At 40.0% G+C, this 15,256-nt stretch overlaps 1 protein-coding gene across 1 annotated transcript in view; it reads right to left on the bottom strand.

The window, feature by feature from the left end:
• Window positions 1–13,633: 13,633 nt before the first annotated feature.
• BOP1 (block of proliferation 1) overlaps window positions 13,634–15,256 on the bottom strand; it is a 25,123-nt gene continuing 23,500 nt past the window's right edge. Inside the window, 4 exon segments of the mRNA XM_006903640.1 lie at window positions 13,634–13,787; window positions 13,880–13,987; window positions 14,072–14,156; window positions 14,240–15,254. Of these exon segments, the coding sequence (XP_006903702.1) occupies window positions 13,634–13,787; window positions 13,880–13,987; window positions 14,072–14,156; window positions 14,240–15,254 (1,362 nt within the window).

Here is a 15,256-nt window from a genome sequence, read left to right as displayed (position 1 = left end):
GTATGAGAGGAATGTCTATCTGTGTTTCATTGGCTATGCAAAGACATTTGACTAAAACAAACTGTGTTTAACTGAGAAGAATGGGAATCCCAGAACACTTGATTGTGCTTATGTGGAGCTTGTACTTGAACCAGGAGGCAGTTGTCAGAACAGAGCAAGGAAACAAAGCATGGTTCAAAATAAGGAAAGATATATGCTAAGGATGCATCCTATCTCCATACCTTTTCAACCTACAGATGGAACAGATCATCCAGGAGGGTGGGCTCTATGAGGAGGAATATGGCACCAGAATTGGAGGAAGACTCATCAACAATCTGAGTTGTGCAGGTAGCACAACACTGAGGAAAACAAGAGACATTTGATGCAGAAGGTCAGGGACTGCAACTTTCTATATGGATTAAAGTTCAACATCAAGAAAACAAAAAGTCTCACTACTGAGTCAATTGGCAGCATCATGACAGATAGTGAAGAGATTGAGATTGTTAACAGCTTCACTTTGCTTGGCTCCACGATCAAGACTCTTCATACAAGTATCCAGGAAACCAAAAGACTAATTACATTGGGAAAATCTGCTGTGAGGGAATCTCCAGAGTATTGAAGAGCAAAAATGTAAGTCTAGAGACTATGGTGCACCTTATCCAGGCTGTGGTCTTCACAATTACTTGATATGCATCAGAGAACCGGTCAATGACTAAGGATGATAGAAGAAGAATTGATGCCTTTGACTCTGGCACTGTAGAGAGTATTGAATATATAATTAACTTCTAGGAGAATAAACAGTTTCAACCTGGAGAGAGTGAAACCAGGCTGTTCCTTGGAGTCATGGATTTTGAAGCTTCATCTGCCACATTTTGGACATGTTGCAAGGAAGAACCAACCCTTGGAAAGGAATATCATGCTTGTAATGGTGGAGGAACAGCACAAGAAAGGAAAACCCTGGATGAGATGGATTGACTCAGTGACTAGAGTAATGGAGGTAGGTATGTCAGAGACAATGAGGTTGGCTCAAGATAGAGCAAAGTTCAGAGCTATTGTACATAGGGTCACTAGGAGTCACAAGTGACTTGATGACTCATAACAACAACAAAAACATGCCTTCTAAGCTTGGTCTCACTTTGTCTCTGATGATTTTTATGGTTTTGAGCTTTACTCCTAGGTCTCCAATATACCCATTCTTCAGCTTTCTGCAGGTAGCAATCCAGTTTGCCAGCACGTATTATTGAAGGAGGAATCCTTTGATAGGTTCTATTTCTTTGTGCCAGTAGTTGACTATGAATAGAGAGGTCCATTTCTCTGTTCTTATTTCTGTTTCATAGGTCTATGTGCCTGTCATTTTACCAGTACCATGCTGTTTTGGTTATTACAACTGTATAGCAGGTTTTGAGATCAGGGAGTGCTTTGCCTCCCACTTCGTTCTTGTGTTTCTGAAGTGCATTTCTTGTATGAGGTCACTTTCCTCTCCAAATAAACTTTGCAACTGCATGTTATTTGTCAATGTCTTTGAAAAATGAATTTGGTATTTGTAATGAGATTGTGTTAAACACATAAATTGCTTTTGGCAGAATTGTCATCTTCACCATATTTAATCTTCCTGTCCATGAAGAGGAATATTTTTCCATCTATTTTGGTCTTTTACTTTTTCTCACGGAAGTGTTTTGTAGTTTCCTTTGCAGAGATCTTTTGTATCTCTGGTTATGTTTATCCCTCAGTATCTCAATTTATGGTTCGCTACTGTAAATAATATTGCTTTTTTATTTTCCTTCTCTACATTTTCTTTTTTACTGTAGAGAAATCCTACTGACTTTTGGATATTGATCATGTATCAAAACTCTACTAAACTATCTAATTGCTCTAAAAAGTTTTTGTTGTTGTTGTTGAGTCCTTGGGATTTTCTTTGTACACTAACATACCATCTGCATATAATAACAGTTTCATCATCTCTTTGCTGATCTTGATACCTCTTATTTTCTTCTCATCATATTGCCATAACAAGTACTTCCAATACAATATTGTGTCAGAATGATCATAATGGGCATCCATGTCTGATCCCTGTTCACAAGGAGAATACTTTTAGTCTTTTTCCATTAAGAATAATATTGGCCCTTGGTTTTGCATATATACTTTATACTATGTTGAGGAAATTCTCTTCTATTCCTATTTTGCTGAGAGTTTTAATAAGGAAGGAATGTTGGATTTTGTCAAAGGCCTTTTCTGCATCAATTGCTAGGATTATGCTGTTCTTATTATTTGCTTACTTAATGTGACAGCCCTGGTGTGTCTGCTGTATAGTGGTAACTTGTGCTTGCTGTGAGGCTGAACACTGTGACACTGATGTGTCAAATGCGTTAAATGTTTGGTTACACAATGTGGACAGTGTGGGATAGAGCTCCCCAGTTAAAATAAACTTGGAAGGAGGAATGGCATCCATTTCCATAATAGCTTGCCTCTGGAAACCCTATGAACCTGGAGAGAGGATGAAAGACACACAAGCGTTGAGGACTCTCCTTCATAGGGTCACTATGAGTCGCCTGCCACTCGGCACTTAACAACAACAACAACAATGTGACAAATTATGTTGATTATTTCTCTTAAGTTAAACCATCCTTGCATATCTGTTATAAATCTCTCTTGGCCAGGGTGAATTTTTTTTTTTAAACATACTGTTGAATTCTGTTGTCCAGGATTTTGCTAAAGACTTTTCATCTATGTTCATGAGATATATTGGTCTGTAGTTTTTATTCTAGTATCTTTGCCTGGTTTTGTTATTAGGGTTATGCTGGCTTCATAGAATGACTCTGAGAGGGTTCCTTCTTTTTCTATTATTTTTTTAAAATAATTTAAGTAGAATTGGTGATAGATCTCTGAATGTTTGGTTGAATTTAGTTGTGAACCCATTTGGACCAGTACTCTTTTTGTGGTGGAGTCTTTTTATGACCTTTTCAATTTCTTCTTTAATGTTAGGTCTGTTTAAGTGTTCTACATCTTGTCTATGTCAATCTGAGGAGGGCATGAGTTTGAAGGAATTTGCCCATTTTGTCTAAATTTTCAAAGTAATCAGAGTATTCTGTTGTTATGTGCTGTTAAGCAACTGTTTAGCAACAGCTCTAAACTCTGCTCTATTCTGAGTCAATCTCATTGTCTCTGTCAAACCAAATCCCATGTCTCCATTATCTAAGTCAACCTATCTCATCTGGAGTCATCCTCTCCTGTGCTGTCCACTCAACCCTTCCTAGCATGATATTCTTCTCCAAGGACTCATCCCTCCTGGCCACATGCCCAAAGTATTGAGACAGAGTTTCATAATCCTTGCCTCCAGGGAAGCTTGGTTTCACTTTCTCCAGGACTGACTTGTCCATGATATATTCTCCTGGCTGTCCATGATATATTCTGCATTCTTAACCAGCACCGCAACTCAAAGGCATTGATTGTTCTATCCTCCTTAGTAATTTTCTAGGTCTCTGTTGCCTAGCCAGTAATTACAAAGATTATGGCCTGTGTTAGGTGCACTTTAATCTCGGGACTGATATTGTTCCTCTTCAGTACTCTAGAGAGGTCCCTGACAGCAGATTTTCCCAATGCAATTTATATTTTGATTTCCTGACTGTTGATGCCAAGAGTTGATTGTAGAACCAAACAAGCTGAAGATGTTAACAATATTTTGACACTATCAATTTACTTTCATCTGATTTTGTGACATCACCTCTTTAATTTCTTAATAGAGTTCTTTGTGTCTTCTCTTTTTTCTTTTCTTACATTTGCCACTGATTTGTCAATTTTGTTGACCCTTTTGAAAAATAAGGTCTAGGTCTTGTTGATAATTTGTTTTTCTGTTTTCTATCTCATTTATTTCAGCCCTTGTCTTTGTAATTTTATTTCTTCTAGAAATTGTGGGATTAGACTGTTTTTCTTTTCCTATTTGATGGAGGTATTGAATTAAATCATTCATTTTTCTTCTTTCTTTCTTTCTTTTTTAGGTATGTGCCTAATGCTATGAGGACTGACTTGGCTAATCCCAGAGGTTTCGGTAGGATATATTTTCATTTGTTTCAAGGAACATTTTTATTTTATTCTTTACCTCTTCTATATCTCAATCATGTTCTAGCTTACAAAACCACCTATGTGTTTTTATAAGCTTTACTGTCTTGTGATTAATTTTTATTTTTATGGCATTGTTTTCTGAGAAGATACTTGGTATTACTGCATTTTTAAAAAAAATTTGTTGAAGCTTGGAGAATGTACCATATGCCCTTGAGAAGAAAGTGAATTGAGTTTTAGTTGGGTTCAGTAATCTGAATACATGCACAAGCTCAAGTTGACTGATTATGATTTAGATCTTCTGCATCTTTGTTAAGTTTTGTTGTTTTGGGTTGTTTTTTTGTTTGTTTGTTTGTTTTTAGTTGACCTATCCTTTGGTGAAATTGGTATATTTAAATCTCCTACACTTTGTGATGCTGTCTATTTCTTTCTTCAAATCTTTTAACTTTCATTTTCTCTAATTTGCAGGTCTGCCATTTGCTGAAAAAATGTTGACCAAGGTTATGTTTTCTTGATCTATTGTACCTTAACTCATTGTATTTTAATCCTGAAGTCTGTTTTATCAGATCTTTATATTGTCAGTCCTGCATTTTTTGTGGATGACATTTGCTTGGTTTATACTTTTTCAGCCTTTGATTTTGGGTCCTTTTCTTCATTTCTTAAACATATCTCTTGCAGGAAACATGTTGCTAATGTTTGGGTGTTTTTAAATACATTCTGCTACTCTTTTTCTCTTTATTAGGTACATTTAGTCCTTTCATATTAAATATGATTATTGACAGGGTAGATTTTATCATTGTAATGACAATGCTGTGTTTATTTTTCCATTGTTTCTGATTACTCTGGTCCATCCATATTTTTTTTTTTGCTTTTGTATTTCTGTTTGAAGGACTTCCCTTAAAATTTCTTGTAGTTTTGGTCTTGTTTTCATAAATTTCTTCTTTTCTGTGAATGACCTAATCTCACCTTCATATTTGATGAGTGGCTTTCCTGGGTACAGGATCTTTGGTATTGTTTTCTTTCAAATTTCTCTATATGCCATCCCACTGTCTTCTTTCTCAGATTGTTTCTGCTGAGAAAGCAGAACTTAATTTAGTTGTTGCAGGAATCTGTCCCCCTGTGTTACTACTATACTATGGCATTCATAATTACACAGAAGTAGAAACAGACTATGTATAAAGCTTCAACTCATACGATCATTTATGGGCCACAAGAGTCTGCCCCTCCCTAGCAGCCCCAGTTACCAAAAAAACAGAGAAGGGAAAGTGAAGAGGAGGGGCAAACTCATAGAGGGAAAGTGCTTATGGAAGGAAATACTTTCCCATGGTGCAGATTTCTGCTTCCTGCCTGCCTGATGGTGTATGTGTTGCATATGTTTCCAATGTGGAATGTGCAGTGAGCTCAGTACACATAGAGAGCACACCCACCAGACTGCAGGCTTCTCTCTTCCCGCTTCCTGCCCCCACTCTTCACCTGACTCCAGCAGATGTTAGCTCTGTGACTGAGGGTCTGGAAGCATTCCTAAGCTGGCCTGGCCTCTCCTGCTTTGGCACCCAGCTCAAAAACTTGTACAAATGTATCTGTGTGCACAAGAACACGGTATGAGATTTCATTACTGTTTAAACATTCTCATTTTGACATAGGGATTGTAGAAGTTCCAGGGGGTAATGGATGCGTGTTGTGGCCCCACGGGTCCCTGGGGACAGGTTACAGTGTTTTTCCTCTCCTCTGACCAGCTATTGCACATTAATGCTGAATTGCTTTGCACAAGTTCTGGAAGCAGGCTTTCTGCACAGGTTCCTGACTGTTTCTGGAGGTTCTAGGCTTGCAGAGACAATGATTGAACGTGAACACCAAAGGATGTACAGAGGGCATGTTTCTGTTGTTCAAGCCTATTTTCTTCTTCCTCTGATCCTGCTTTGCTTTGATGTGAGCTCTCTTATCTCTCACCCTCACATTGTTTACAGCCTCCCAATGGTTTCATTGTCTCTGCTTTTTTCACTCAATCCTCCCTCCATGTTTCTGTAAGAATGGTCATCATATACACAAATTCACTACTTGCTCACTACCTGATTTAAGGGCTGCATCCATGGTTCAGTAGTAATAGGATCTTTGCCTTCCATACAGTCATTAGATGATGCTATTATTAGCCTCACTTAGTGCCCAATCCTGTAGTATCCTCAGAATTATCCCCAACCTCATTGTTGAACTTATTATTGGAGCCATGAAGTCAGTCCATCTTGTTGAAAGTCTTCCTTTTGTTTACTTCCCCTCTGCTTTCCCAAGCATGATGCCTTTCTCCAGGGATTGGCGCTTCCTTATAACATATCCAAAGTGTGAGATCTTGCCATCTTCCATGCAAGCGTCTATGGATTCTGGTAGTAATTTTGAGATACCTTGAAAAGCCTGTAGCTTTCAAGATAGATTTGTTTGTTCTTTTGATGATCCTTAGTATATGAAAATTCCTTGCTGGTATTGCTATTCAATGTATTACATTATTTGGTTTTTCTTATTTATTATCCAAATTTCATATGTGTATCAGGTGATTTAAAACATCATGGCTTGAGTCCAACGCTCCTTAGTTCTCAAAGTGACACAGTGCTTTTTGACTCTATAAAGAGGTCTTTTGTAGGAAATTTGTCTAATGTAATATGTCATTTGACTTCTTCATTTCTGCTTTCATGAATATTGATTGTGGATCTAAGTAAAATGAAATCTTTAGCAACTAAATTTTTCTCCACTTACTTTCAAGTAACTTATTGAACCCATTGTGAAGATTTGTTTCCTTTGAATTAAGGTATAATCAGTTCTTACTGCTATAGTTCATTTTCCCCTAGTAATTTCTTAAAATTCTCTTCATATTCAGCATGCAAGTATGACAGGTTTCAGCAAATATTTCAGATAAAAACAGACAAGGAAAAAGGCCTAAAAAATCTTTTCCTCCAAATTTCCCATGAATACCTTATTGAGCACAACAGCAGATTGTCTGATGTGGTACTGAAAGATGAGCATCCTAGATTAGAGGACTGTTGTTGTTCGTGTTAAGTGCCATCGAGTCGCTTACGACTCATGGCGACCCTATGTACAAGAGCTCTAAACACCGTTCTATCCTGTGCCAATCTTGCTATCTCAAATGCACTCATTCCCACCACTCCAGTCACAGAATTGATCCATTTCATCGAAGGTCTTCCTCTCCTGTGCCGCCCCTCCACTTTCCCAAATATGATGTCCCTCTCCAAGGACCAGTCCCTCCTTGCAACATGCCCAAAGTATATCAGATGAAGCTTCAGAATCCTTGACTCCAAAGAGCATTCTGGCTTCACCCTCACCAGGAAAAACCTGTTTGTTCTCCTAGCAGTCCATGGTATATTCAACACTCTTCTCCAGCACCACAGCTCAAAGGCATCAATTCTCTATCATCCCTATTCACTGTCCAACTCTCTGATGCATAGCACATAATTGCGAAGACTATAGCCCGGATGGCCGTCTGTCTCTTCCCTTCTCTTCTCCTTTTGGGCTTGAAGCCGCTCTGCCTTCAACCCAAAGCCAAGCATGGCTTCCCTGTCTCCTGGAGGCAGAGTCACCTTTCTCCAGAGACCGCCACAACACAACACAACACAACTCCCACATACACAGCACCATCCTCTCTGGCCAGAACATGGACTTAATCATGGCCTTAGTTTCTGGAAAGGTCCCTAACAACAGATTTTTCTATTGAACTCTTCTTTTGATTTCCTGTCTTTTGATGCTGAGTGTTGATCGTGGAACCAAGCAAACAGAAATTGTTAACAATCTTAATCTCTTCCACCTATCATAGTGCTGCCAACTGGCCCAGTGATGAGAATCTTTGCCTTCTTGATGTTGAGTTTCACTCCATATTGAAGACTACAGTCCTTGACCTTCTGCAGCAAACACTTCAGGTCTCCTTTAGTTTGGGAAAGCAAGGTTGTTGCATTTGCGTAACACAAGTTGTCGATGAATCTTCCTCAAATCCTGATGCCACATTCCTCCTCATAAAGTCCAGCCTCCTGAATGATCTGTTTTGCATATGTATTGAAAAGGTATGGAGAAAGGATGCATCCCTGACACACTCCTTTCCTGGTTTTGAACCATGCAGCATTTCTTTGCTCTGTTCTGAGGATTGCTTCCTGGTCCAAGTATAGTTTTCACATGAGCACCATCAACTGTTCTAGGATTCCCACTCTTTTTAATGTTAGCTTTAATTTGTTATGATTCCCACAATCAAATATCTTTGCATGTGAATGAAACACAGACATTTCTCTGGTACCCTCTGCTTTCAGCCAAGATCCATCGGACATTAGCTACGATATTCCTAGTGCCAAGACTTCTTCTAAACTCAACTTCCACTTCTGGCAGTTCTGTAACAATACAGTTAATTGTTCCAGTCATTTAATTGAGAGTCTTCAGCAGGATTTGGCTTGTGTGATATTAGTGATATTGTTCAATAATTTCCACAAATTGTTGAATTGTGGTTTGTTTGTTTGTTTGTTTGTTTTGTTGGGTATACATCTAGAACTTTTCCAGTCAGTGACCAGGTAGTGTTCTCTTGGTTCAATTTGGTGAGTATGTCCAGGGTTATTGTTGTTGTGTACTGTAGAGTTGTAATCAATCCATAGTTGACCCTCCAACAGGGTTTTCAAAGGCAAGAAATCACATGGGAGGAGATTGTCCATTTTTTTCTCGCGAAGTGGCTGGTGATCTTGAAACACATGCCTTCAGGATTGCAGTGCAGCTTCTTGCCATATATCAATTGGTATTTCATCAATTCTTGGGGTCTTGCATATTTAAAAAAATACTTTTTTAAAACTTTAATTGTGATTTTAACAAAAGTTTAAAGAAAATTTGGATTTTTATTCACTAATTTTTGCACATTTTCCTCTCTATCCCTTTACCTCTTGCCAAGTCCACTCTACTTTTTTGTTGTTGCACAATTTCCTCCCTCTTCCACCCTCTTTTACTTCTGCCCTAGTCCTTTTTGCAATGTGGTGGGGTTTTTATTTTTCCAACTCATCCAGAGTAACCTGAACTCCTTCTTCATCAGCATTGCCTCTTGATCATATTTTGTTTCATTAAATTTGTCTCTGACAGCCAATTTTTTTTTTATACAGTGAATGTGTACTCTATCTTCTTTAGATGCTTCTGGGGTCATTAAATATTCTGTCCACAGCAACCTTAAATATTGCTACTCGGGGCTTGCATATATTCTTTAGTTCTTTCATCTTAAATTCTGAGAAAATTCATCTCTTGATTTTCTGACTTCAGCTCTTTGCATTATAATATTTTGCTTTGCCTTCCTGAACTACTTTAACACTCTAGGTTCTGTTCACTGTGTTTTCGCTCTGATGCATGCTGTGAATGCAGTTTGCTTTGCAGTGTTTTGAGGCTTCAGAGGCCTTTGCCTCTTCCTGGTTGTCCACCTAAAAAGCCAATGTTTTCTTCATTCCTCATGCCAAGCTTTCATCATAGAGGCTTTTACTGAGGCAAGGAGACTTGGATGCTTCACATACTTTGGCACACCCGTATGATGATGCACATCATTTCTGGGCAAGAATTAATAAACTTCTTTTCTTGGACTCACAACTTTACAGTATTAACTCAGCTCATTATTCTCTTTATTTCAAAGTTCATTCTGCCTGTTTTTCACACAATCTTTGCTCCATTTTCACTTTAAACTTTATCAGCTGTCATATATTCTAAAGACTCTTCATTCATGAAACTTCAGTGTGTAGAGAGGATTTCTAATTATACCTTTAGTTTCCCTTTTGTTCTAATTAATACTAAAATATAATTTAAATCTTCAAATAGTTATAAGCTTATAACAAAAAGCAGTTTCAAGTCTTAGTTGTTACCAGTAAGAAGGTAATTATTTTCAACTCTTGATATTTTTACTAAGAATTTATCTTCATATTTCCAAATGATTAATATTTGTTGTTGTTGTTTTTTATTTGAGGTCTCATTTTATGAACTCTTTACCAAGAGATGAAAGTTTCAGTTCTCACAGTGGTCTCTGCAACACATGCATATTTTTCCTCCCTACTCTCTACCCAAAATAATTACATCACAGTTTTAGTTAAACAAATAATAAATTTTATATAAATGTATGTATATGTATTTTTCATAACAAAACCTGCAAAATATAATTTTCTTCTGCTTTATGACCTTTTTCTGGAATTATTCTTCTTCATTAAATTTTCAAGGAGTCATCAACTTTTTGCTTCAAACATAAAACTCTTCCTTTTTCCCTCCCCTTGATGCAAAAGATTTAATGTATATTGGTAGAAATGTGTAATTTGCCATATGGGTTAAAAATGGAATATTAATACATTCAGAAAATCAAATATAGACTTTTATAACAACAACATATCTCAGATAATTTTCCAAAAGGAACAAAGAAATAACCTTGATAAAGAGAGGTATTTTTCATCATTGTCAGAAATTTTTTCTAATTTATTACTCCATCATCATCAAGATCAGCCTTATCAAGCAGTTCCTGAAGTTCTTCATCTATTACATTTTCTCTTGGTTCCCTAGTAACTCTCTTAATATCACTTAGTGTTATGCTTCTTGTATCATCATCATCAAATAATTTGAAAGCCTTCAATATTTCTTCATTTTCACATTCATTATGGCAAGTAAGCCGCTCAAACTTCAAAAGCAATGGGGACAATTCCTTTTTTACCAGTTTCAGTTATCATTTTTTAAAATTTCATCTCTCTTCTGTTCAAGTACTAAGACTTGCATTTGGATCTTCAATTTTTTCACATCTATGGCTCCATATCTATCAACATCAAACTAAATAGAAGACCTCTTTAATTTCCTGGTTTTGAGTTTCATTGAATTTAATATTTCTGCTCTTTTCTTCCATTGGCCTGAACTTCAGTGGCTGCTGGATCCATGATCCCTACTGAGGCCCCTCCAGGACCTGGTTCAGCTCACCTATCAAGCTCTACCCAACAAAAAGTATAAATAGAAGACTCTTCTTAATTAAACCAGAAGTAGAAAGTGATTTTTTTTTATTTTCCCTTTTTTAGACACCAGTTCCCCACTCTCTATCCCCAGTTCCTTTTCTCTTCTTATGTCTAAAAGACCTAGAAGTTATCTTTGCTTTCTCCTGATTTGAGCAGCATTTTGTTCCTTTGCCATGAGAGTTTCATTATTCGGAAGTTTATTAATTACTTACTAGAGGGAAGTCTAATGCAATTATCATTCCTGATTATTTATTTATTTTTTCTCTTTCTTTGGGAACTTTTAGGCTCTTCTCATTATCCTGTCTGTTCTAACCTTTCAAGATGATATACCTTTATTCAGATTTTTTAAAGTTTGTTTTTAAGTATTGTTCCTGGTATTTATTGGGTTTCTTTAGCTAGAAATTTCCTTTTATTCTGGGAATATTTCTTGTATTATTTCTTTAATTAATTCCTTTCTTCCATTTTATATATTCTTTCTTATTGAAAATTAGGGAGCTCTGGTGGCCTAGTGAGTAAGGAATTGCACTGACAACTCAAAGACAGGCAGTTCAAATCCATTAATAGCTCTAAGAGGGAAAGATGGGAAATCTCCTTCCATGTTATGAACAGTTTCTGAAAATCTTCTGGAAGGTCATCTATGAGTTGGTTCTGACTCCATGACAATGGATTTGATTGAAAATTAGATGTTGGATTGCCTATGTTTATCCTTTGTTTTCTTATCTTTCAATCTCTCAGTGGTATTGTGAGATAGGGAGAGACCTGGATGAAATGATTGATACAGCTTGTTCCCACTTCTAAAACATGGGGATCCATTTATTTGGAGCATTTATCATTCTCACTATGTGCTAGGCAAAACGTTAGGTGAATATAAAGGTGAACAAGGCACCAACATTTAAACTCAGAGGTTGCTTCACCTCAGGGAAGCCTACGTAAATAAACTCATGAATACCACAGTGCCAAACTCTATACCTGGCAGAGTAGATGTTAAAATGGTACCTTTATTCTCAACACCTTCTCTGGGCTCTAGGATCTCCACTTATGTCACGACTTTGTCACCTCTCATGTATGCTATTGCTCACACACCTTCCTCCACCTCATTTTTTCCTTTCTTTCTAGTTGTTTTAAAGCAAATTCAGATCACCCACAAGCACTACCCTGACACAGCCATGAGCTTCCTAGGTATGAGCAGTATGAATGTTAGTTAGCAACATGGAAAATAGTTCTAGCAGGCCTCATAGTGACTAAAGGACCTCATCACTCGGGCATGAGAGAACAGAAGAGTTCCAGTTGAAACAGAGAGAAAAAACAAAGTGAATTGTTCCCCAAACATTACTCTTCGTGTTGTTTTACTCTCAGGGGAATGATCTTATTTGTATCCTGCTTAACTATTCTCTCACTGGCTATCTCACAATTCTACTGAGAGAAATTCACTCAGATACACATCATCTGTCTACTCCTCATCCATGCTGGATTTTTTTTAAGGAGCCCATAGTGCCACAAAGAAAAGTTATATTCAAATGAGGGTGAGAATTCCTTTGCTACCTGCTGCACAGAACTCAAATCAATACTGAAGATGAAGTAGAAAAACATGTTATTGCTTTGTTGCCAAGATTTCCAGGTCTTCCTGCTCCTGTAGCACAAACCCTGATGCCAGGCCTGGATCTTCAGCAGTAGCCTGACTGTTTCCCAGTGCAATTTGTTTTTTGATTTCCTGACTACTAGTACCTAGAGTCTTATGTTGTTGTTGTGATGTGCCATTGAGCCACCTACAACTCATAGTGACCCTATGTAAAATAGTCTTAAACCTTGCTCTATTCTGTACCAATACCACTGACACACCTACCCCCATTGCCCCAGTCACTGAATCAATCCATCTCATCGAGGATCTTTCTCTCTTGCCCTGTCGCTCAATCCTCCTTAGCATGGCATCCTTCTCCAAGGTCTAGTCCTTCCTTGCAACATGTCCAAAGTATGTCAGAGTTTCATACATTATGTTTTATAAAATTAATCATAATTGATCTATTACCACCACTACCTTACCTTTTCAACTACCTACTGGGTCTTCCCAAATCTTTCACCTACTCTTTCTACTCATCAAACTCTGTAACCTTATGAATTTCCCCTCACCCTGTCTTCTCAGTCTGCCTCTTCCCTCCTCTTCCCCTTGGATTTTGGATACATATTACTAATAATCAATTTATTTTTATAATAATGGTCTTATACAGTATATGTCTTTATGACACTGAGTTAGTTCACTCACCATAATACTCTCCATACTTTCCCATGTCTTATAGTATTTTTTATATTACTTCTCCTGAGTGCAGCATAGTATTCCATCATGTGAATGTACCACAATTTCTCAATCCATTTGTTTGTTGATGGACATTGTGGCTGTTTCCATTTTCTTACTATTGTGAATAATGCTGCTATGAACATTGGTGTACAGATCTCTGTGTCTCAGCTCCAATTTCTTTGGGATGTATTCCTGGCAGTGGAATAGCCAAGTCATATGGAATTTCTATGTTTAGCTTTTTTTTTTTTTAAAGAAAAAAAATTGTTTTATTGAGACTGGGGACCACCAGTACTCCCTAGGAATGGTGGTCTAGGCTCTAGGTGAAGAGACGGACTGTGCAATCAGCCCCTGAGGAGAAGAGCCAGGGCTGGGTGGGGTGGAAGGCCACATCCAGCACCCCCAGGCCCCGGTTCAGCACGTGACCTTTGAGCACCTTCACCGGCACCAGCAGCGGGTTCTGCAGCAAGTCACTGGGGAGGAGAGGGTACAGTCAGGGGAGCTGCCTGGGGGCAGAAGTCCTGGGCACAGGCAGGGACACCCGGCAGGGGCAGGGGGTACTCACTTGTATACCATGCCATGACAGACAATCACGCTACCGTCATCAGAGCCAGAGGCAAAGAGTGGGTACCGGGGGTGAAAGGCCACAGCCCGCAGAGCTGCCTTGTGATTTCTGTTGGTGGGGGTGTGGAGACAGGTCACTGATGGGCCCAGGGCCAAGAGCTAAGCTGCCCACTTGCCAACCCCATCCCCGTACCTCAGCACTTTGTAGGGCCGAGTGGAGAGATCCAGGTCAAACCAGATCAACTTGCTGTCATAGCTACCACAGATGATGTTGTCACCTAGTGTAGAGCACAAGGAGTGAGTTCCAGTGGCCACCTGGCCTCTGGCCTCCAGCCCTGGTGACCCCATCTGGCGGCCTCACCTGCAGGGTGTACAGCGAGACTGGACACCCACTTGCAATTGGGCATCAGCTTCTTGGTGAGCTCCTGTCGCAGCAGGTGGTAGAGGCGGACACTGCGCTGAGAAGCCACCAGCAGGAAGGGCCGGGTCGGGTGGAAGGCCACGCACTGTACGTGCCCGTGGCTACGGCGGAAGGGGCTCTGGCTGCGACGCCGGCTGTCCTGGTAGATCAGCACCTGCGTGTGCCCTGGGGCTGCCAGCACCATGGCCAAGTAGTTGCCACACCCATGCCAGGCCACTTGTTTCACCGACTTGATGTGTTTGATTTGCAGCTACAGGCCACTCTGCCGCTCCTCCTCTGAGGCCTCCAGCCATTGGGCAGGCTGCTGGGCTGACTCCTCAGGCAAGCTGAAGGCACTCAGCAGCTGGTCAGTGCTGCTGACCATCAGCCGGTCCCCCAGGGCTGGATTCAGCAGCAGCACAGCATCCTCTATGGCCGCAGCCACCAGGCAGACAGAAGGGTTGGGATTCCAGGCGACACTTTTCACCACAGCCCCCACAGGCACGGTTCTCATGCAGCGGGCGGTAGCCACCTCCCAGAGGCGCACCGAGCCATCATCTGAGCCTGAAGCCAGCCACTGGCCCCCTGGGGAGACACTGAGGCAGCGGACCAGGTCACTGTGACCCCTGTAGACCAAGGCTCGGCACGTGGGGAAGGGCTGCAGGTCCCGTGGCCGGGGCAGTTTGGGGATGAGGTCTGCTGGGTCCACGTTGACCCGTATCTTCCGCTGTCGGGGACACAGGTAGAGGTCGAGACAGCGCTCAAAGCGCTCCTGTATGAAGCGGTCCTAGGCAGGCACTATGCACAGGCTGGGGAACTTGCGAAGCAGGAAGGGCAGCTTTCTGTCCCAGGGCTCCTGCTGCTCCCAGGCCAGGCGCTCCTCTTCACTGAGCAAGTACTCGGGAGGGGGGTTGTAGGACTCGGCATGACCAGGCAGGGCCAACTTGGGGGCAGGCACATGCATCTTGTGGCGCCCCA

This window comes from Elephantulus edwardii, unplaced genomic scaffold (genome assembly GCF_000299155.1).
Source record: "Elephantulus edwardii isolate Elephantulus edwardi_28Jun2011 unplaced genomic scaffold, EleEdw1.0 scaffold00495, whole genome shotgun sequence".
NCBI classification, from domain to species: Eukaryota; Metazoa; Chordata; class Mammalia; order Macroscelidea; family Macroscelididae; genus Elephantulus; species Elephantulus edwardii.
Note: the sequence above shows the minus strand (reverse complement) of the source record. Positions and strands in the feature narration are given on the sequence as shown.